Genomic DNA, 23,638 nt, shown 5'->3' with positions numbered 1-23,638 from the left:
TGAGTTTCAAATCTATTTAGGGATGGGTGTCTCTCTCGGTGTCCTGGCCAACAATTCCCCCAGGTAAAAATGGGTTGCTTTTTTCATAATAATAATAATAATCCTTGCATTTGATATAGCGCTTTTCACGTCGGGAGGACGTCCCAAAGCGCTTCACAGAACACACTGTAAAGTGAATTGACTGTATATTTGTGGGCGAATGCGGCAGCCAATTGCGCACAGCAATGTCCCACAAACAGTCATATGGATTGAAAATGACCAATTTATTATTGTTTTTGGTTTTTGGAGGGATTATTATTAGGCTCTGTGTGGAGTAAGGAAACTTGCCCAAGGTTTCGCCCTCTGCCTGGAATTGAACTCAGGTCTCTCACTTGCAAAGCGAGTGCTCTAACCACTGAGCTACAGGACTCCACTTCATGTCTGTTTGCGGAGAGGTTGCTGTGCGCAAATCAGCTGTCACGTTTGCCTACGAAACACAGTCACTGCACTTTACAGTGAAATCCTGTGAAGCGCTTTGAGACGTCCTTCCTGGCGTGAAAGGTGCTGTGCCACACCTAACGATTTTGGTATTATTTATACGCTTGCGTTAGAATAAAAACAATATGCCCTTTGTTTTTCGAGTAAGCTTCGCAGAATAAACAGAATAATTACCTTGTGAAAAATTGGAACAATACACCACAAACTTGAGAGAATGGAGAGTTTCTTGAGGGGAGAACAGATTGAGTTGTGCGCCAATTGGGCTGCAAAAAACACAACAGTCACTACACTTTACGCTTTGAGAAGCGGTCCCGACATGATGGGAAGTGAATCCGATGCCCGAATTATTGTTATTGTGCACACCACCGCCCGATATTGCTGACAGTGTTTTCTTCAATGACTGTTTGAACTGGAATAATTCGGAAGTTGAGTCAGATCAGTACCTGAAAGTTCCGTAAAGGGCAGCAAATGGTTGTGAGCTTTTGAGATGTAAGATTCTCCCCCCCCCTCCACTGACACACACACCACACACACACACACACAGTGAATCAGAACAGAGGCTACCACAACACACAGAAGCCCCCATGGCACCGGGTTCCCTTGTGGATTCTCTCCGTTTCCTCCTATTCTTTGAGAGGAAGTCCCAGAAATAACTAGTCCTGTACACTCACATACTTTCTCAGCTCCCACAGCAAGGGAAGAGGCTACCCAGACCAGACCAGACAAACTCACACACACACACACAGCCAGGCTCCCTGCACTGACACACCAGCAGAATGACTGCTCTGAAAATCACTGCTCTCCTGTTACTGATCTACCTCACCATCTCACCAGGTAGGAGAGTATTAAATCTCTTTTTTTCTCATTTTGGTATAAAACTAAGGAGTATTGTGTCGCTGATGTTTTTTGGTGCATCTCTCTCCCTCCCTGCCTCCCTGCCTCCTTCCCTATCTCCCTCGGTTTGTTGAAGATCCATCCCAAGTCCATCACCACACTTTTGGTCATCTTCCTCTCCCCTTCCCCCGCACTCCCAGCCCGAGCTCAGTTCTGAGCCAGGATCGCTAAGCGCCTTGAGATGTCCCCCTGACGTGAAAGACGCTGTGTAAATGTGTTGGGTCGCCTTGCAGAGATTTAATACTGTTTCTGCTCCCCACCCCACTAGAGTGAGCGTAAAGGACGCAGTAACTGCTCTCTGTGAGCTGCCTCAGTTAAAAGCTCTGAGTGGTGTGGATGGGGAAAAACACATAGGAAATCCTCCCTCTATCCTCATCAATTGTCGCTTTTCAAAGATGGTCCCAATCCTTGTTCCTCAAAGTTGTTGTTGGGAAGCTCTTGAGGGGGGAGAGGGGGAAGGAGGAATGGGGGAGGCTTTTAAAATTTGCCCCTTTTCTGAGCTGAAACACTGAAAATATGTTCCTCTGATGTTACCTCCCCCTTTTTGCTTGTCTTTAATTTCTGCCACTTCACTAGACTAGATGTGTGCCCCTCGCCTCACTTGCTCCGTCACTCACTCACTCACTCACTCACTCACTCACTCACTCACTCACTCACTCACTCACTCACTCACTCACTCACTCACTCACGACAATCTCCGTGAACATTACCAGGTGACCTCAGGCACTTGTTAAACCTATGTGCCAGGGTGAGTCAGTCCTGTCAGGAAGGGGAGATAGAATTATTGTGGATCAGTGATTTATCTGATCACAATCTAACGGAAATGTCTGGGCGTGAGTTGGGAATGTTGAAAGACTGCCCAATTTCCTGGCTGAGCTGTTCGTCCGATTGAAACAACAGACATGTTCGAAAGTCACTTTAGTTCCTTTCCCACTACTTTTTTCCATTTCGCTCTTCACTCAATAATAATAATAATAACCCTTGCATTTGAGAAAGAGCCTTATCATGTTGTTGAGTCATTTCAAAGTGCTTTACAGAATATACTGTAAAGTATATATTTTGTGGTCGAAATGCAGGGGCCAGTTGCACACAGCAGTGTCCCACAAACAGCCATGGATTGAGTGACCACATTTTTTTTATTGATTTGTTTTTTTGAAGGGAATATTACCCCCAGTTTTCTTCCCACCCAGGAATCAAACTCGGTTCCTCTCGCTTGCAAGGTGAGTGCTCTAACCACTACACTACAGGACTCCACTTGGCTTTCGTTCTCATTACCAGCTGCTGTGAAGAGAAATCTTCAACATCAAAGCCACGTCTCAAAGCACTTGACACAACTGGCGCTGGGCACTCAAGCTTGGAGCGGTGGGGGGGTGGGTGGCAAAGGCAGTGCGGAGGGGAGAGATGACCGAAAGTGCGGTCAAAGAGTTGCAGGAAGGGTGTCCCAGCCAACAATCCCCCAAATAAAATTGGCTGCTCACTTCACGACTGTGTGTGGGACGTTGGTTGTGTACAAGATGGCTGCCAGGCTCATACATGGGTCACTCCACTTCACGAAGCCTTTTGGAACATTCCCCCTGATGTGAAAGGCTCTATACTAAACGCAAGCATTATTATTATTAGTAGTATCATCTAGGTTAGATAGGTTTTAGATTTGATGTGGATTCGATGTGCAAATCATGTCAAACTACACAAAATCCCTGCGGATTTACAGCCTAGAGGGGAAGATGATCTTGTTCAACGCCCAAAGAAATGGGAAGAATTTGGGCAAGGACTGAGATGGACCTACTCCACCTAACACTAGGTGGAGTAGGTCTACCACAGAAGCCAGAGCGGTGACGGGAGACGAAGGGAGAAATTTAAAATCTTGGAACTAACAGCCGAGACGTCACGGTGGTAGAAATATTGATGGATAACAATTTGCTAATGTTTTTGATGATGATAATAATAATAATAATAACAATAATAATAATCCTTGCATTTGATATAGCACCTTATCACGTCACAGTGTCCCACAAACAGTCGTGAATTGAGTGACCAAATTATTATATATTTTTTAGAGCGATTACTAACCCAGGAAAGCAATCCGCCAATCAAGTAACTACTGGGTTCCTACTTAACTGTTAGGTTAACAGAATCATGTGGAGTAAGTATAATTGCCTGAGGTTTCACCCTGCCCAGGAATAACCTCAATCCATGATGATTTGTGGGACACTGCTGTGTGCAAATGGCTGTCACGTTTCGCCCACAAAATAGACAGTCCATTTACTTTGCAGTATATTCTTCAGTATATCATGTCTCAAAGAAGAGAGGAGTATAGGTTTGTGGAATAGGAGGGATGAGGAGTTTTAATATCAGCACAGACTAGTTCAGTTGAAAGGTCTATTTTCAGGACGTTATTGCTCTGTGTAGTTTGATGAAGAAATTCTCTGTAATCGGTCTGATCACCTCGCGGCCACGAGCATCACTGAGAATGATAAATGGCTGAAAAGAACCATTTGCAAGTTTTGACTGTTAGCAGAAATAACTCTTGTGTTAATTTGCAAACCAACAATCTTCTTTATTTCCAGCTCAGACAAGCACTAATACCACTGCTGCAGAGAAACCTGGGACAAATACGAACACTTCAATGGGTAATCCAATTGTTCAGCAACTGCGTGAGTAACCTCTGCAACTCCCTCCGTCCATCCCTCTGCCTCACCCTCTCCCTTCCTATCCTTGTTTGAATCCCACCCAAAATGAGGGAATGAAAGCCCTTCGCTGGTGATCTTAGTGGTTCTCGGTGTCTATCAGTCTATGATGCCACAGAACTAAATCATACGTTGGCACCAAATTAGCAATAGGATAGTCAAAAAGGTGACCTGCCACCTACTGGTTGGTTGTTACAGTTCTATGTATCTGGCTGAACGATGTGTTTCATTCCTAGCGCAACGTGTTTCTGAGATTATTGAGAGCTGGAACGCACTCAAAAAAATCTGCATTTTGTTTGTAAAAGGGATCGTCATCAGCAGCATCATGTGTCTCTCTGTGTTTGCTAAATCTTTCCAGCTTTGGTTGAAACCACATCCATAACAAAAACCGCCAATGGTTCCATCCCGAAGTTGAATTCTTCTGTCACACCATCTTTCGGCAATTCATCATCTGTGAGACCAACTTCTGTCACACCAACAGCAGAGAATATAAACTCCACGATGAAAGTAACAACAGGTAAAGCTAAGCGCATGCTAGCAATGACATTGAGTTACATGTACATTTCTGCCGTTCCCTGCCCCAGTGTCGATCAGTATTTATTATTACAACAATAAAAATAATAATCCTTGCATTTGATGCAGCTCCTTTCATATGAGGAGGACTGAGCTATATCGGCTAACTCAGTCACTTTGCAGTGGGAGGTGGAGAGGTGACCATAAACACGGTCAAAGTGTGTGCGAGGGACGAGCAGGAGGCCGGTGCCAGTCAAGTGAGGTGTCGGGTGGTTGATTGGGGAGTGAGGAGGTCGGAGAGGTCGGGAGGTGCCAGAGAGCAAAATGAGGATCTTGAAGTCGATCCATTCGGTGATGGGGAGCCAGTGGAGGCTGGGCCAGACCTGATGAGATGTGGGTACGGAGTTTAGTCCGGATCAGTATGCGGACCAAGTAAGATAGGAAAAGCGTGAACTGCCACCTACTGAACAAGGTGGAATGATCAGTTCTATTGAGGCAGAATATATCTATCTGTGAATTGTGAGAGATTGTCCTCTTGACCTGAAAGGCGCTATACAAATGTACACAGGCCCTTCATGACGGGCAGGGTCTCGCAGCGCTTAACAGAGTCGGTGCCTGATGCCGAGCCGCGGGGAGGGAGGAGGTGACCTTAAGAGGAACGTCTTCAGCCATATTAATAACAAAAAAATGCTTCACTTTGTATTTGCAGTTGACATAAGTGTTTCCACCCAGAAAATGAACTCTTTCGACACACCATCTTCCGACCCACCATCTACCGTCAGTCTGTCTTCTGTCACAGTATCGGTCTGGAGCACTGACTTCACAATGAACGTAACTACAGGTAAAGCCCTGTAAACACTGCGGCAAGGCTTGGGGACCCCAGAGTGTGTGTTGGGGTAACTGCTGGGGTAACCGCTGGTTGTCTAGCTTTAGCAATGACATAGAATACGTAGATCGCACTTCCACAAAGCAGATTTGTGTTGGTCATTGAGAAATGGTGGAGCGATGTTGTAATAATAATAATCCTTGCATTTGATATAGCGCCTTATCATGTCACTGGGGCACCTCAAAGCTCTTCACCGAATATACTGTAAAGTAGATTGACTGTGTATTTTGTGGGTGGAATCAACCCTGATGTAACAGTCAATATTTATTATCAGGAATGGTGGCAGGCAGTCTAGTGCCCAGTTCTGTTTGCCAATCAACATTTACCCTTTAAAGACTTGGATCTGGACTGAAACCCTCACAACATCTGGGGCAGATTCCACCCGACGTTGCGAGTGACTTCTTTGCATGATGATAACCAAGAGATCCTATTAGTGACTGACATCAGCTAAGGCACAGCGCATAGTGCTGTGTGGAATATCTAAACTTGTTTTCGCCTTAAAAGATTCCTAGAATCCTACAGCACAAGGAGGCGATTTGGCCCATCATGCCTGTGTTTTTGAAATAGCTATCCAATTATTCCCACTCCCCCGCTCTTTCCCCACAGCCCTGCAATTTTTTCCTTTTAAGAACCTATCCAATTCCCTTTTTAAAGTTATTATTGAACCTGCTTCCATCATCCTTTCAGGCAGTGAGTTCAAGTTCATAACAACTCTCTGCGTCGAAAAAATTACCCTCTGGTTCTTTTGCCAATTATCTTATATCTATGTCCTTTGATTACCATCCCATGTGTCAGTGGAAACAGTTTCTCCTTATTTACTCTTATCAAAAGCCTTCATAATTTTGAAAGGTACCACTGTGGGCATCCTGAGCAGGAACCTTCACACCCGGCCAACAGTTGGGACAATTCACGGTGAGGTTGTAGGACTTTCATAACTCTTTATTTCAATGGTTTGGGACTTGATCCTATTGAAGTACCTGATAAGGCTTTCGTCTTCTTTTGACAGATGTTTCTTCGCCAGTGTTCAACACGACCAGGATGACTATTCGTGCCAAACAGCCAATGAGCTCTTTGCAAATACCGGCCTTTGGTAATACTGCGCTCCCACTTTTATTACAATTCACCGATCACTTGGAAGGCTCTAAGCTTCCTTGTCGTATCTAACCTGCATGAGTAAATAATAATAATAATAATTATCCTCCCATTTGATACAGTGCCTTGCATGCTGGAAGGACATCTCAAAGCACTTCCCAGGATTCATTATAAAGTGTAGATTGTATTTCGGAACTAGGAAGTTTCAGCCACGATTGGGGTGAATGGCTTCTTGACTGTCACTGTCTCTTTATTGTATTGTTTACCTCACAACAACGACAACATGTGTCTGTGTAGCACCCTTCACACCGGATAGCATCTTGGTGGGTGGGTAACTAGCTAGGCTTTGATCAATTGCTGTTCCCTATTGCCTTTGTTTTGCTGTGTGTGTAATCCCTCTATACCTCTCTGCCAGCTGTCATTAGCCTCATCCTTATTCTCGTCATCGTGGTGGTGGTTCTGGTCATTTCGATGATTCTGAGGATTAAATGTCGGGCATGTCAGGAATCGTCACAAGGTACTGTCTGTTATAATAATTCATCTGCTAACTAGCTAACTAACCGACCGACCAACCGACCAACTAAACAACTATTTACATTAAAGATCTCTTTGCGCCTTTCATGTCGGGATGACGTCTCAAAGTATTTCACATGATTGACTGGGAGCCTGTGGGGGGTATAGGGGAGGGGGGAAATGGGGAAGGAGCAATGGAGCAGAAGGAGTCAAGGGGGAAGGTAGCCGAAAGAGGCAATCAAAGAGTGAAGTATTAAGATAGGGAGGGAGCGGGGCAAGGCAGAGCGAACTCTGGGATGGAAATCCAGAGAGTGGGGGAGACAGAATGGCGGAAAGCCGGTCTGGTCAACTTTAATCTACACGTGCCTTAATCGATTCTTTATTTTGACAGATTCAAGTAAGTCAAGGAGTGCAGGAATCTCAGAAAGGTTTGTTACAAGTACATTTCTTTTTTTATTTTTATTTTGTAAGGCAATTTCTATTTCCCTGTAATGGAACGTGCGCTCTCTCTTGACCCAGTCCTGAAGAGTTTAAAAAATGAACCAAGGCTTGGGGGGGACACCAGAGTGTGCATTGGAGTAACTGCTGGTGTCTAACCAGCTAAAACCTCATAGCTCGCCATTGAGAGCACTGCCTGGCAAGCTTTCCCGCTGCTTATCCAGCAAGGATCAACCTATTAGATAGGGCTTTGGCTTACAGGGTTAACAGGAGCCGAGTGGGAAGAATCCCAGCCCTGAGTAACCAGTCTGCCCCTCCACCTCCTGCTGATGAGCCAGGCTGTCATGAATGGTATGTAAAGCCCTGTAGCATAATGATTAGAGCACTCGACTCGCAAGTGAGAGGACCCAGGTTCCATTCCCTGGCAGGGTGAAACCTTAGGCAAGTTTCGTTACTCCACCCACCTCTATTTACCTAGCAGTAATTAGGAATAAGTTTTAATTGCTTAGCAAATCACTTTCAAGGGCTAATAATCCCTTCCCAAAAAATAATAAATTTGGTCACTCAATCCACAACTGTTTGTATGACATTGCTGTGCGCAATTGGTTGCTGCATTCCGCCCACCAAATACAGTCAATTCACTTTACAGTGTATCCTGTGAAGCACTTTGAGAAGTCTCAACAACTTGATAAGTCATTATATCAAATGCAAGGATTATTGTTAGTATAATGGTAGCTGTGGCTCAGAAATGGGACTGAGGAGTGACTACATTCCAATATTTCATTGCCAGACATCTCATCCTGGAACCAGCTCAGATTAATCTCAGATATGAATTAGTCAAATAATACAACTTAATAATAATAATAATAAAGCACTTCACAGAATATACTGTAAAGTGAATTGACTGTAAGTACCTGGCTCAGGGTGCAATTGATTGCTGGGTTGATTTAATGGAAATATTGATATTTGTATTTTCTTTTAGTCCCCAGGTTAACGGGAAGAAGGACAGAGTCACTCTCGTCTCCATGAAGGTTCTGAGCCCCGAAGTCGGTAGGTGTCGAAATCCCCCCGACAAATCCCGGGCAGCTCTTTATGCCCTCGTCACTGCAGACACGCACTTCTCCACTCCACCGTCGGTGGCCGCGCTTTCTAGAAACTCTGGAACTCAATCCCTCCGCCTTGACCCCTCCTGACCCATCTTCAGGTCGCACCTGAAGAAGTTTCTCTTTGACGGTGCTTACGGTCACGGCTCTCTGGCTTGGCATCGTGCTCCGCCACTGTCAAGCTCTCTGAGACGCCACCCTGCGTGAGGGGTGTTATATAAATGCAAGCTGTTGCTGTGTGACAGCGAATGTTTGCTCTCTCCTTCAGAGTGGAGAGAGCGCACCTAGAATATTGTGTACAGTTTTGGTCTCCTTATTTAAGAAAGGAAATACTCACCTTAGAGGGGGTGCAGCGTAGATTCACTCGGTTAGTTCCTGGGATGAGGGGTTGACCTATGAGGATAGGTTGAGTAAACTAGGGCTATATTCTCTAGAATATAGAAGAATTAGAGGTGATCTTATAGAAACATATAAGATTCTTATGGGTCTTGACAGGGTAGATGCCGTGAGACTGTTTCCCCTGGTAGGAGAATCTATAACTAGGGGTCACAGTTTTAAGATTAAGGGACAGCCTTTTTGAACAGAGTTGAGGAGACATTTCTTCACTCAGAGGGTAGTGAATTTATGGAATTCTCTACCCCAGAAGGCTGTAGATGCTCAGTCCTTGAATATATTCAAGACTGAGATTGATAGGTTTCTGAAGGATAGAGGGATTAAGGGATATGGGGATAAGGCGGACAGATGGAGTTAGGTTAGAAGATCAGCCATGATCTTATTGAATGGCGGGGCAGGCTCAAGGGGCCAAATGGCCAACTCCTGCTCCTAATTCCTATGTGCCTATATTCCTATGTAGAAACCTTGGGGTGTGCATCTCTCCAGAACAATTTTGACCAGACCAGCGGGGAACAGATGAACAGGTGTGTTAAACATATCTGTGGGGCCTCAGGTGGTGAGAGTTGGGGTGGGGTGGGAGAGTGGTGGGCTACTCACTGTAAAAACACATTTGCTTGTCCGAAATTTCCAGGGTTCTTTTCCTTCAATCTTTTCTGTGTGTTGAGTGGCGGAGTGGGTGGGGGGGGGGGGGGGGATTGTTGAAGATGACACGTGATATCTTTCTTGTTCTGAAATCGTGCCGTAATTTTCTCTTGCGGTATTTTCTCCCATGCTCTGTGATCTCCTGCCATTGCTCCCACCCCCAGTCTGTTCCACTTGAACCCACCCTTCCCCCTCCCATTCATTGCCACTATGTTTTGTTACTTTATATTCCTGCTTCACAATAATAATCCCTCCAAAAACCAAAAACAATAATAAATTGGTCATTTTCAATCCACGACTGTTTGTGGGACATTGCTGTGCGCAATTGGCTGCCGCGTTCGCCCACAAATATACAGTCAATTCACTTTACAGTGTGTTCTGTGAAGCGCTTTGGGACGTCCTCCCGACGTGAAAAGCGCTATATCAAATGCAAGGATTATTATTATTATTATTCATGGAAAGTATTTGTTAAGCGCTCTCAGATACTACCTCAGGAAGGATGCCATATAAATGAAGCTTGTTGACACACAGCAATCTCCTGATCCTTCTCGGTCACAGTGTTTCTCACTCTCTTTTCATTTCAATTCCAGTTTGTTGAAAGGGTCCCCTGGAAGTCAACGCTCTGGATATTTCTCACTGCCTGGAAGAGTGAGTTGAGAGGGGAAACTCACTGCGTGACAATCCAAACGTCCAGTCTGCTTATTTGTCTTTTGATTCTAGAAACCAGTGTCTCTCAAACCCACTACTGAAAGACTCCTCTCTCCCTCTGTCTTGACCCTCTCTCTGTCTGTCTTTAAATCCTCCCTTAAAACCCACCTCTTCGCTCACACTCACGGTCACCATCTCCCTTCCTCGCTCTCCCCCTCTCGCTTGCTCCATGACTACCCCCCATCACTGTAAAGCGCACTGAGACCCAATGTGACTCAAAGTTAGTTCCCCAGTGTGAAGGCAACTATTATAAATGCAAGTTGCTGTACAGTACATCATTTGCTAAGAATTGAACGGTTTCTCAGAAAGCTTCAGTGCTTTGGTTACTTGAGCCCTGAGCAAGCTACTTCACCACTTGATGATTTACCGGGTGAAGCCAATAAACAATGCTGACCCGAGAGTCATGGGTTCACGTGCCCATACGGACTGAGTTAGTTGAACACAAGCAACTGCCCTCAGAACACCCACGCAGTAGAATGTGGACTTTAAACATGGCACGTCTTGATGTTCATCTGTGAACAGTTGAGTGTTAGCCGACAAAACACCCGCTTACCGCACTTTACATTATCTCCTGTGAAGCCCTTTGGGACCTCCTCCAGATCTGAAAGGCGCTCTTTATGGAGTCCCTTAGGGTAGTGGTCCGCACACTCGCCTCGCAAGCAAAAGGACCCGGGTTCAATTCCCAGGCCGGGGCAAAATCTTAGACACGTTTTCTTACTCCACACGGCTCTGTTTACCTTGTAGTAAGTAGGAACCCAGTCGATTGGCGGATCGCGCAATAATAATAATCCCTTCAAAAAATGTAGTCACTTAATCCACAACTCTTTGTAGGACACTGCTGTGCACAATTGGCTGCCGTATTTTGCCCACAAAATCCACAGTCAATTCACTCTGAAATATATTCTGTGAATCGCTCAGAGAAGTCCCAATGACGCAATAACGCAAAATATCACATGGAAAGATTATTATTATTTTTATATAAATAGGGGAAATATTAAACCGCGGCTATACAAAATGATAATTGGCGATGGTTTCTGCCAGCCGATCAGGAAACAGGGCATTGTGAGTGTGGGGATATTGGGTGAGGATGGCACTAGTCTTACCCATAATGGCACAGTGGCCAACATATTCCCCCCAAATGGGGAAATATATTGGTCACAATCATCTACAAAAGAATAATGGCCTCAACAGGAAGAGTCCTGAAGAGACTGAGAAGCCAACTGAAGGACAAAGGATGCTCTTAAGCATGGTGTTGGGTTTCCGCATGTGTCAGACACCTGGTTGACCGAAACAAAGATCTTCAGGACAGGAAGAAAATTTGAAGTGTGTGAAGCGACGAGAAACAGAAACTAATGTGGCCCTGTTAATCACGTGTTAGTGTAAATAGGATTTTGGTAACATTTTATTCTTTTTTTTATTGTTTATTTAATTGCTGAATTGCTTTCCTGAGCGCGCTCTTGTTTTTTTTAAAAAACCAGAAGTCGGCCCTTTGTGGAAATGTTAATGTTTGTGTGAAAATCCAGGGCTGAGGGTTTGTGCCTGAGATCTGAAGAGAGCTTTTGTATCAGGAAATTCCCCCCTATCTGAAGTCAATAATTATCGGGGAGTGATGAGCTGTTTTTGACCTACTTTTTCAGGTATGTAGAGCGGAGTGCAGCCTTCAGCCTTCAGCCCTGACTGACTCAATTTGGGCTGCCAACAGCTGACTGAATAGTTAGGAAAAATATTAAACGCAGCTCTCTGAAATGACAAAGCGGGTCGCTTCCTTTTTTTTTAAGCAAACGTTGCTTTCCGAGACTTTAGCGGTGTGATTACAGAGCGTTTGATCAGTGTCCAACCAGCCACTGTGCAGCGTTCCAGGATCCTATCCCATGTGAAGGGCGCGGTGTAAATGCAAATTGTTATTGTTAGGCAAAATGGAGCATGTCAGCTGTGATTGCTTGCACTCGCTACCCCTTTAAACGTTTGGAAGTGAAACCATCGAAATAAACTGAAATAAACGAGCGAGAGTAAGCGGCAGAACTCGTAAAGTGAAGCACAATATCTGTTCTCATCCCACCTTGCTTATCAAAGAGGTCTAATCTTTGTGGAGTCCTGTAGCTTAGTGGTTAGAGCAAGCGAGAGGATTTGGGTTTGATTACTCGGGGCAGGGTGAAACGTTGGGCAATTTCCTTATTCCTCATGCCTCTGTTTACCGAGCGGTAAGTAGGAATTCGGTTGTTAGATGATTGGTAGATCGCTTTTCCGGGTCTAATAATCCCTTCAAAATGAAATAAATAAAAAAAAATTGGTCACTCAATCTGTGACTGTTTGTGGGACACTGCTGTGCGCAATTGGCTGCCTCTTTTCGCCCACAAGATATACAGTCAGTTGACTTTACAGTATATTCTATGAAGCACTTTGTGACGGCTTTAAGACACGATAAGGCGCTATATCAGATTCATGGATTATTATTGTTATTATTAATATTATTATCTTAAATTAAACATGTGCTAATCAGTGACACTGACCTAAACTTAATAATAACACCTAAATAAAGTTAGTCACTCACTTCATTGGGCAGTGATGTGCCGAAATTGGCTGATGCGTTCACCGACAAACATACAGTCACTGTACCTCAGTGATATCCTGTGAAGCACTTTGAGACTCTTCGACGATGTGATAAGTGGAAGGTGAAAAGCACTATATCAAATGCAAGTATCATTCGCCGTATCAAGTGGAAAGATTATAAATTGCATGAAGAGCCGTAACACGCGTGGAGTAAGGAAACTTGCCAAAGGTTTTGCCCCAACTGGGAATTGAACCCGTGTCCTCTCACTTGGGAGGCAGGCTGCTAACCACTACAGGGCTAACACAACTACCCTTCGAGGCTCTCTCCATGCAGTGTGTTACTGTGATGTCTGTGTAACCAGGCAAAACAGCCCGCACATGATAAGTGTGAATCGATTGTGCACTCACTCGGTGTCAGTGGAGTCTAGACGGCAACTGTGAAACAGCTCACAGTTGGAATGTAAAGCTGTTTTGCTCCTGGTCATGATAAGTTTTATTGGAAATGGGGCGATGGTATGCCCGATGTGAGTGAGTGGCTCACACATCATGGCTGACTCATTCCTTCACTGGGGAAATGCAACTCAGAGGATGTGTGTTGCATCAGCTCCGAAGCTTTGATTTGTTTTTGCACACTGAGGCCACTTTTTCCTCTTTAACAGTGAACTTTTTTTCCCCCTGTACTTTTCCAGGAGTCCTGTAGCTCAGTGTTTAGAGCATTCACCTCACAAGCGAGAGACTTGGGTTCGATTCCCAGCAGGGCAAACTGTTGGGCAAGTTTACTTACTCCACAGTCGATTGGTGGATCACTTTACTGGGGGTAATAATTGCTTTTCTAAAAAAAAATTCCTTTTCACTCAATACAGTCAATTCACTTCACAGTATATTCTGTGAAGTGCTTTGAGATGTCTCGAAGACGTGATAAGGTGCTATATCCAATGCAAGGATTATTATATTATTATAGTTCTAGAGAGCCAGAGAAATCCACAGCACAGAAGAAGGACGTTCGATAAATCGTCCATTTGAAAGTGGAATCCTCTCTGACTTTCTGCCCTCCCGCTCCCCCCTTAGCCTTACAAATCATTCCATTTTAGATAATAATAATCCTTACATTTGATATAGTGCCTTATCATATCGTTGAGACGACTGAAAGCGCTTCACAGAATATACTCTAAAGTACATTTTGTGGGCAAAATGCAGCAGCCAATTGCACACAGTAGTGTCCCACAAACAGGGATGTGGCCTAAGGAAACGTGACTAACGTTTCGCCCCACCTGGGAATCGAACCAGGGTCCTCTCGCTTGCGAAGCGAGCACGCTAACCAATACTTACAGGCCTCCAGGGATCTAATTCCTTTAATTAGGTACTAAATAATAATAATCCTTGCATTTGATATAGTGCTTTTCAGCTTTTCTCGACGTCTCAAAGCGCTTCACAGAATAGACCGTAAAGTGAATCGACTGTATATTTGTGGGCGAAATGCTGCAGCCAATTGCGCACAGCAGTGTCCCACAAACAGTCGTGGGTTGAAGTGACCAATTTTTTTTTATTACTGTTTTTTTATCGTGAGGGATTATTATCAGGCGTGTGGAGTAAGGAAACTTGCCCAAGGTTTCACCCTACTGGGAATCGAACCCAGGTCTCTTGCTTGCGAGGCGAGTGCTATAGGACTCCACTGACTCCAGATGAATTATTATAGGTCCAGAGATACTAAACAGTATCTTCGATCGATGCTTTATAAGACATTTGCAGACACGTCCTTTCTTTTTCCCAGTGACCAAAAACTGAGATTAGCGTTGAGAGTGTGACAAAATTCCAAGTCTCGAGTCACTTGTCTTGTGAAGAGGATATTAAGCATATTTCCGGGTCAGGTGACTAAGCAATGTATAATACGTCGCTTCCAAGCAGGAAAAGTCACAGAGGTTTAATCCAGTAAAGCACCTGAGCGGATTTCAAGCGGGATTGTATGCAAATCGTGTGAGTTTGGATGATGAAATACAAGGAAAAAACAGAGTAATTGGTAAGTCACAAGAAAGGTTTGTCTGATCATCCCTTGGGGCATATGATTCATCCTGCAACAACCTGAGAGAATGAGACACAAAGCTGGATCCTAAACTATATGGCGCCTCAATAGAGCTGAAATTCCGTCAAGTCTTAACCTGTAAAATCACTTTGGTCTCAAGTGAACACAGCGGAATTGTGGAAAATTCTTAAAAGCAGCCTTAACTGGGCAGAGTTTTAGTAGTCTGTCTGCTTTAAAACACCCGAGTTTCCCTCTTCCCCCAATCCAATAATAATAATAATTTGGTCACTCAATCCACAACTGTTTGTGGGACACTGCTGCGCACAAGTGGTTGCCACGTTTTGTCCACAAAATACACTTTACAGTATATTCTGAGAAGTGCTTTGAGGCGTCTCAATGCCGTAATAAGGCGCTATATGTTGTATTATTTTTGGAAAGAGAACAGGCCGGTTCTGTTTTGGTTACTGTGACAACATGGGATTAACACAGACAAGCGTTGGGCTTACAGTGCTCACTTCCCAACAATTGCTTCATAAAGAGACGTATAACACGTGAAATCCAGAAACATGTTATTCTTCTCATTTCTCGTTCGTGGTCCCGTTCCAGTCCTATGCCACGTCATCTTGTGGGCAGTGTGGACTGTTTGGAAATTCCATTACAGATGAATCCCAGTTCTGCATTTCCCGTGAATGGCTAAAAGTACTCACAAACAATGATGTTAATACACTTGACTCAATGTAATGTTTCCCCCACCCACCCCTTCTCCTATTCCCCATTTCCTATACAGCAGATCATGTTGTACAGTTTTAAATTAAAAGAAATTGCATTCGGTAAATTGCCTTTCACATCATCGATGACTCAAAGCGCTTCACAGGAATTACTGTCAAGTGTAGTGACTGTGTGTTTTGTTGGTGAAACGCCGGAGTCAGTTGCGCACAGCAGTGTCGTGGATTAAGTGACCAAATTATTAGCATTTTTAATAAATACTGTGAAGTGCAGTGACTGTGTATTTGTAGGTGGACGCAGCTGTCAATCAGCACAAGGCGATGTCCTTCAAACAGCCGTGAAGGGAATGACCGATTTTATCGGTCGGTGGGAGGGGGGTGGGCGGCTGGAGATTGTTGGCTTAGAAATCAACACACGTTTCTCAGCACGTGACTCTTTGTGTTTCAGGGCGAGCGTTGCATCTCTATGTCGGCTTAGTGTCATTTGTGTCACAGACGCTCACACCAAGTGGGGAGGAGGGGGCCAGGAGGGAAACTGTTTGCACACGGCGCGGGGCAAACAAGGTTTGCAAATTTATCCACAGCAACGACTCTGAAACAGGATGCCTTCCCAAAGCGAGGTCCTCGATAAAAGCACAATAGCTCCTCTGTAACACTGGGATGGATAACGTGCTCGGGGAGACACCGGTGACACGCACACTCGATGCCGAGCGGGCAGATCTGTCAAAGTTAGGGAGTCTGGTCGTTGTTCTCAGGCACTGAGCACAACCTCTCCCTCTCTGTGCCAATGATAAATCGCCCAATTAGTGGCTGAAACTCCGACCGGTCTCAAGGTTATGAAGGAGCTGCAGTAAAAGGAAAGCGTTGCCGAGGACTGTTACAACTGGAACGTTAAAGCAAAGCATTCACAGCCGTAATTAACTGCCTCGGTAATGAGCCGAGCACCCTGTTCGCCCACAATGTACGCGCAATGCCTCGTTTCCCGTCCCTCGGGGTTGCGAGGGTGCAGGTTTCGGGGTTCACCTGCTGTACAGAATCCACGGTCACTTTACTGTGTAGCCTGTGAAGCGCTTTGAGTCACGGGCGAGACGCCTTTTTATAATAATAGTGATCCTTGCATTTAGTATACAGCGCCTCTCAGCGAGTCGTTGAGACGGCTCACAGCGCTTCACGGGATATACCGTAAGGTGGAGTGACAGTGCCGATTGTGGGTGAAACGCAGTGTTTCTGCGGGAGAACGCGGCAGCCAATATGTGTGGAGCAAATCCCCGCAAGTCTGAGTTGCGATGGGTGGGGGGGGGGGGGGGTGCGGGGAGGGGGGGGCGCGAGGCGGGGGGGGGGAAGAGAAATGACTGGCCTTAAAATGAGGTGACTGTGCAGTTTGTAAGGGCAGACATTGAACTTTAGCATCAGATGATGAGGCTGAGACTAATTTGTCATTGTCAGACCCCCCACACACACACACACCCAACCCCCACACACACACACCCAACCCCCCCCCACACACACCCAACCCCCCACACACACACCCAACCCCCCCCCACACACACACCCAACCCCCCCCCCACACACCCAACCCCCCCCCCCACACACCCAACCCCCCCCCCACACACCCAACCCCCCCCCCACACACCCAACCCCCCCCCACACACCCAACCCCCCCCCCCCACACACCCAACCCCCCCCACACACACCCAACCCCCCCCCACACACACCCAACCCCCCCCACACACCCAACCCCCCCCCACACACCCAACCCCCCCACACACACACCCAACCCCCCCCCACACACCCACCCAACCACCCCCCCACACACACACCCAACCCCCCCCCACACACCCACCCAACCACCCCCCCACACACCCACCCAACCCCCCCCCCACACCCCCAACCCCCCCCCACCCCCAACCCCCCCCCCCACCCCCAACCCCCCCCACACACCCCCAACCCCCCCCCACACCCCCAACCCCCCCCCCCACACCCCCAACCCCCCCCCCACCCCGGTCAGTCTCCAGGAACGAAGCCCCTGAACCCAATGCACTGGGTACACAATGAGAGCCAATATCCGACCGCACTGAGCAGTGCGGGGGGGAGGGGGCGGGGCTGTGTGTGGGGAGGGGCTGTGTGTGGGGGCGGGGCTGTGTGGGGGAGGGGCTGTGTGTGGGGCGGGGGAGGGGGCGGGGCTGTGTGAGGGGGCGGGGCTGTGTGGGGCGGGGCTGTGTGAGGGGGCGGGGCTGTGTGAGGGGGCGGGGCTGTGTGAGAGGGCGGGCTGTGTGGGGGGCGGGGCTATGAGGGGGCGGGGCTGTGTGAGGGGGCGGGGCTGTGTGGGGGGAGGGGCTGTGTGGGGGGGGCTGTGTGAGGGGGCGGGGCTGTGTGGTGTGGGAGGGGCTGTGTGTGGGGGCGGGGAGGGGGCGGGGCTGTGTGAGGGGGCGGGGCTGTGTGGGGGCGGGGCTGTGTGAGGGGGCGGGGCTGTGTGGGGCGGGGCTGTGTGTCGGGGGAGGGCTGTGTGTGTGGGGGGCTGTGTGGGCGGGGCTGTGTGTGTGGGGCGGGGCTGTGTAAGGGGGCGGGGCTGTGTGAGGGGGCGGGGCTGTGTGGAGGAGGGGCTGTGTGTCGGGGGAGGGGCTGTGTGAGGGAGCGGGGCTGTGTGTGGGGCGGGGGGAGGGGGCGGGGCTGTGTGTGGGGGCGGGGCTGTGTGGGGCGGGGCTGTGTGGGGCGGGGCTGTGTGAGGGGGCGGGGCTGTGTGCGGGGCGGGGCTGTGTGTGGGGGCGGGGCTGTGAGGGGGCGGGGCTGTGAGGGGGCGGGGCTGTGAGGGGGCGGGGCGGTGACTCCCTGAACAGCTGATGCAATGTTCCTTACAAAGAGCTGCGGAGCGGAGCGGCGGCACTGGGAGTCCTCCCGCACTGCCCTCTCGGTGTCTCCCGGTGACGGCGCTGATGTTCGTGCAGAGCTCTGGGGCGCCCCGGGGCTGCCCCCGGGAGGGGGGGTCCGGGTCCGGGAGGGGGGGTCCGGGTCCGGGAGGGGGGGGTCCGGGTCCGGGAGGGGGGGTCCGGGTCCGGGAGGGGGGGGTCCCGGTCCGGGAGGGGACACACTGTTGCAACTCATGAAGCGGTTCCTTCAGCGGCACTTCGTCGGCGTCTCCGTCACCGACTCCGAGGGCGTCCCGACCCTCTCCCGCACCCGCGCCGCCCCCTCCGAAAGGCACCGGTGGAGCCCGGAGGAGAGGAGCCCCCCCGGGAGCCAGGTGAGCCCCCCACCCCCCCACACCCCCCGGGAGCCAGGTGAGCCCCCCCACCCCCCCCGGGAGCCCGGTGCCCCCACCCCCACACCCCCCCCGGGAGCCAGGTGAGCCCCCCCCCCGGGAGCCCGGTGCCCCCCACACCCCCCGGGAGCCCGGTGCCCCCCCACCCCCACACCCCCCGGGAGCCCGGTGACCCCCCCACCCCCACACCCCCCCGGGAGCCAGGTGAGCCCCCCCACCCCCACACCCCCCCCGGGAGCCAGGTGAGCCCCCCCCGGGAGCCCGGTGCCCCCCACACCCCCGGGAGCCCGGTGCCCCCCCACCCCCACACCCCCCCGGGAGCCCGGTGACCCCCACACCCCCCGCGCACTTGTCTCGGGTTCCCTTTAAACTTAGGCTTTCAAAAACTTTCCCAAAGTTTACCTTTAAACTCGTGTTCACTGGTTCCCGGTCCGGTCACTGCTTATTTGGGGCTGTGTGTGTGGGGGGGGGGGGGGGCTGTGTGGGGGGGGCTGTGTGGGGGGCTGTGTGGGGGGGGCTGTGTGTGTGTGTGTGGGGGGGGGCTGTGGGGGTGGGGGCTGTGTGTGTGTGTGTGGGGGGGGGTTAACCACCTCTTATTGCCCTGATACCAAACTTGCAGGTTGTTACTGTATGTAAGTGATGAGGGGGAGAGGGGGGCAGTTCCTTGTTATTTTTTTCTAATGATGATTGATGAAGCGCCTCATCGTGTTGCTGAGGCGCTTCAGGGGCTGCACCGTAAAGCGGATCGACCGTGTGTTTTGTAGGTGAAGCGCGGCAGCCAACAGTGTTCCGCCAACAGTCGTGGAGTGAGCGACCCAATTTTTTTGTTTTGTTTTTTGCGGGATTGGTACCCCCCCCCCTCCTCCTCCTCCACCACCCCACCCCCACCCACCCCGGAAAGCGATCCACCAGTTGACTAACAACCGAGTTCCTACTTACTGCTGGGTAAACGAAGGGTGCGAGGAGAAAGGAATTTGCCTAAGGTTTGGCCATCTGGGAATGAAACCTGGATGCCCTCCCTCCCTCCCTCCCTCGCTTGCGAGGCGAGTGGGCTAACCACTTCGCTACAGGACTCCGCAAGGGCTGACGTTGAGTGTCGCTTTCCTCATATCTTTCAGACGCCTGTTCCCCAAGCCACTGCCTCTTCCTGGAGGAGATTTTGGACGAGAGCGTGTGCCAGCGGTTGACCAAGCAAATCGAGCAGTGCCTGGTCACGGCCAAGACGTCTCCTCTTCGCTGCCGGGAGCTGCTGATCCCCCGGGGTCTGAGCCGCAGGGTGGCCCACGACGTGATGCGGGTGTCGGCCAACGAGCCTTGCGGGCTCCGGGGGGCCGTGGTGTACCTGCACCTGGAGAGCGAGGGGGTGAGCGAGAAGCTGGGCGCGATCGAGCGGGACGGGGCGGTGGTCCCCACCTTCGAGCTCACGCTGGTCTTCAAACAGGAAGGCAGGGGGTGGCCCCGTCTGCGGGAGCTGCTCTCCGTCGGGGGCTGCTTCGTCAGCCCCGGCTGGAGACGGGCGCTGAAACTCAGCCCGGGGTTCCGTCTGGTCAAAAGGAAACTCTATTCCTCTGCGGGGCCCATTGTGGAGGAATGCTGACTGAACCGAGCCCGAGTCGACGACTGCTTTTGGGGGCAACCAGGTCCCACCCGCCCCCCCCTCCCCTCTTTCGCCATTCCCCACCCCTTCCCTCTCTCTCTCTCTCTCTCTCTCTCTCTCGAGTCTCAAGCCAGGCTGCCGCAACCTGAAGCCAAATTGCCTTTTCTCGCTTATTTTATTCTTATTTTAAAAATGATTCAAATAATAAAAAAAAAAGTCCTCCATGAACGAGCAATTTCTACCACCGACCTTTAGAAAGAAAAGCAGATGCAAATTTTGGCTCACCACTCATTGTCCCCTGCCTCTATTATATACAGTGTTTGCTCAATGGAAACTGTTCGGGGCTTGCAATTAGTTAGTACACAATGGACTCTTCTCGTCGTTGTTGTGTGGCACATTGTGTCCTTATATTCACTGGCCATTTTGATAAGAGCCTTCGGGAGCACGGCAATGGAATTTGGTAATGGTGGAGTAAAATTTGTTGCCGGGTGTGTCGTGTGCACGGTGGGGGAAGGGGCCCAGGAAAGCGTAATGATAATAAGGCCTTGAACCGCCGAGAGTTTAACTTATTTGAGAGGGAGCACAAATAAAGAATGTAATAAACTGAGTTTGCAGAACACTACTATTGATATCTTATCTCCTGGCGTTTACAAATGGAACTTGAAGGTTTTGTGATTTTTTTTTAACTGATGTTTCATATTATTGCGTGTTTGCACATTTGCACTGTATCTGAATGGACTGTTCAGTTGAAGTACTTTGTATTTAATATATGGGCATGCTGGACTTGCTCTTATGTACTGTAATACCTTAAAAATATTAACCGGGTGAACAGTGGTAGCTGACTTCACCTTGTCGCAGCTATGTGACTCAATTTGTTACAACGGGAGTTTTGCCTTTCTGTTGTGAGGGAGTTGGGGAAATATACAGGTCAATTTTGCTAATAAAATGATTTTTTTGTATGCATGGTCTATGATGGTTAATTTCACACTGTTGTGGAGAAAGCAAGACATCAACAAGTATTTTTATATTCCTCAAAAGTATTTGAGAAAAGTGCAATAGTAATCAAATTGTATCCTCATCCCCTGAAATTCCTGTCCGATTTCACCCTGAATTCAAATTCATCAGCTGCTTATTTCACAGCCAACAAATCCACCCCACCCATTAAAATCGTTAGCTCACCTATATTTGTGGGACATTTCTGTGTCCCATGTTTGCCTACAAACTATGCACTTACTGCACCTTAGAGGAAAATCCTATGAAGTGCCTTGACATGTCTTGATGACAAGGCAAAGGTGCTGTAACAAAATACAAAGATTATTGTTGATGATGGGATATTACTAGTATGGTTTTGCTGCCACATTTGTCCATAACATTTATTTTATGAGGCAACAGGCACTGTATAAATTCAGGTTGTTATTATAAAGGTTGCTGGCAATGACTGCTGAACAGTCCCTTTTATTCTGCTGGTTGTTGCTGTCTTGAAGCTGCAATTAATTTTGGATAAGTACCAGAGCTCTGTTTTTAATTTCTTTACAATAAGGGTTGCTATGAAAGGCTGATGCCAAGACCTTGTGTGCATTACATCATTCCTGGCGGACTGCTTTCAGTACAGACAAAACGCATCTCTAAAGGAGTTGATGCAGTGGATCTTGCCATCACAGGCACATGACAGTGACTCTTTCTGTGTGCGTGATATTTCGCCACAAAACAGTCAATCCATTTTACAATAGATTCTGTGAATCACTTTGAGATGTCTCAATGAGATAGATAATAAGGCGCTATATCATGAGCAAGGATTATCATTATGTTAAAGATGATGCATTTCTGACAAAATAAATGGTGTACATCTGTTGGGATATGCCACTCAGTTGTTGCATTTCGATTGCTGTCTTATAGACTTTGCTGATCAGTAAATTTTTCAGGAGGATTGAAAGACAGACTGTGACAAAGGCAAACTAAATTATCAAGGGCTAAGCAAATCAAATAATATTACTAATAATAACTTGGATTTATATAGCCCCTTTCAGATCAAAGTAAACATCTTGAAACTGATATACAAAATATAATTGAGCGTAAAGGAATTTAACCTTTTTTTAACAAAAATAGGTGAACACAGCAGCTAATCTGTACCAACCTCTGGGATAAAACAGAAATAGAGTAAATCTCGACCCAGGTGGAATTTTTTCCCAAGCTCTTCAGTAACAAAAGTGTGACTGCAGAAAACGTTGTCCTGGAGCGAAGTGAAATGTTGGTTTCCTGCTCAGTAAATATCCTAATGTTTGTAGATTCGAGTTAGGATCAGGAAATTCAATTTCCACATTCCTTTAGAGGAACCGGAGAAAAACATTTCATTCCCTTTGTTGTTTGCACTGTCGGGGGTTGGCGGTTTCCCAGGTGACCACATTTACCTGAGGGACATTAATAATAATAATTCTTGCATTTGATATCGGTATCTCATCGTCAAAGCAGTTGCAGTGACTCTGTCAGTGTCTGTGATGCAGTTTCATAGGATTTACTGCAAAGTGCAGCGATTTATCCCTCAGGGGATCCAGTTCAAGATCCTGGTCCTCAGCTACAAAGCCCTCCGTGGCCTCGCCCCACCCTACCTCTGTGATCTCCTCACCCCCTACCAACCCGCCCGCTCCCTCCGCTCAGCCGTCTCCGGCTGCTCCACGTCCCCCGACCCCCCGACCACCCGCCCCACCGTTGGCGGAAGAGCCTTCAGCCACTCCGCCCCCAACCTCTGGAATTCCATCCCCAGTCACTCCGCCTCTCCCCCTCCTTCAAGTCCCGCTTCAAGACCCTCCTCTTCGACCATCCCATCGCCCCCCTCCCCCCCTCCCCCCGGGTCTCAAATGCTGTCACCGTCCGGTGCCTCGGGACGTCCCCCCGACGTGAAAGGTGCGATACACGTCATCTGTCGTCGTCGTCGCGCGTTTGTGGTCAATCGGAAGTTTGTGAAACGTTGGGGTAATCTTTACGACTTTGCCGACAAAATACGCAGTCGCGGCACTTCCCAGTGAAATAAACCCCGTGAAATGCTCTGAGATGTGATCGGGTTCTGTGTCACAGACACAGGGATTGGTTTGGAAGATTATATACGTTATACAGTGTCCGGGGCGAGTCGTGTCAGGCTGAGCA

The 23,638-nt window shown here is 48.4% G+C and overlaps 2 protein-coding genes across 3 annotated transcripts; both read left to right on the top strand.

Moving 5' to 3' along the window:
* The first annotated feature begins 968 nt into the window (after window positions 1–968).
* Window positions 969–11,036, top strand: LOC103186965 (endothelial cell-specific chemotaxis regulator). Of its 2 annotated transcripts, XM_007906258.2 has the most exons (10): window positions 969–1,311; window positions 3,939–4,025; window positions 4,417–4,575; window positions 5,281–5,412; window positions 6,464–6,547; window positions 6,965–7,066; window positions 7,454–7,490; window positions 8,483–8,550; window positions 9,457–9,520; window positions 10,229–11,036. In XM_007906258.2, the coding sequence occupies exons 1-10, from the start codon at window positions 1,254–1,256 to the stop codon at window positions 10,293–10,295; spliced, it is 858 nt and encodes a 285-aa protein (XP_007904449.1). In that variant the 5' UTR covers window positions 969–1,253; the 3' UTR covers window positions 10,296–11,036. The 2 variants fall into 2 exon arrangements, with proteins under 2 accessions (XP_007904449.1, XP_007904450.1); XM_007906259.2 differs by lacking the exon at window positions 9,457–9,520 and having other exon boundaries at window positions 10,229–10,291.
* Window positions 11,037–16,301: 5,265 nt separating this feature from the next.
* On the top strand, window positions 16,302–20,528 carry si:ch211-39i2.2 (DNA damage-inducible transcript 4-like protein-like). Its single transcript, XM_042340059.1, has 3 exons — window positions 16,302–16,369; window positions 18,587–18,882; window positions 20,019–20,528. Exons 1-3 carry the CDS (start codon window positions 16,302–16,304, stop codon window positions 20,495–20,497), a joined length of 843 nt encoding a protein of 280 aa, XP_042195993.1. The 3' UTR covers window positions 20,498–20,528.
* Window positions 20,529–23,638: the final 3,110 nt, after the last annotated feature.

Source organism: Callorhinchus milii, unplaced genomic scaffold (assembly GCF_018977255.1).
Source record: "Callorhinchus milii isolate IMCB2004 unplaced genomic scaffold, IMCB_Cmil_1.0 Scaffold13, whole genome shotgun sequence".
NCBI classification, from domain to species: domain Eukaryota; kingdom Metazoa; phylum Chordata; class Chondrichthyes; order Chimaeriformes; family Callorhinchidae; genus Callorhinchus; species Callorhinchus milii.
This window is presented reverse-complemented; position numbering and strand designations above follow the sequence as displayed.

Excerpts from the sequence above, each read along its gene's own strand:
- LOC103186965 (XM_007906258.2), top strand. The coding sequence starts at position 1,254 with ATGACTGCTCTGAAAATCACTGCTCTCCTGTTACTGATCTACCTCACC. Across the intron at positions 1,312-3,938 it reads CTACCTCACCATCTCACCAG|CTCAGACAAGCACTAATACC; the intron begins GTAGGAGAGTAT and ends CTTTATTTCCAG. Across the intron at positions 6,548-6,964 it reads TTTGCAAATACCGGCCTTTG|CTGTCATTAGCCTCATCCTT; the intron begins GTAATACTGCGC and ends CCTCTCTGCCAG.
- si:ch211-39i2.2 (XM_042340059.1), top strand. The coding sequence starts at position 16,302 with ATGGATAACGTGCTCGGGGAGACACCGGTGACACGCACACTCGATGCC. Across the intron at positions 16,370-18,586 it reads GAGCGGGCAGATCTGTCAAA|AGCTCTGGGGCGCCCCGGGG; the intron begins GTTAGGGAGTCT and ends ATGTTCGTGCAG. Across the intron at positions 18,883-20,018 it reads GGAGCCCCCCCGGGAGCCAG|ACGCCTGTTCCCCAAGCCAC; the intron begins GTGAGCCCCCCA and ends CATATCTTTCAG.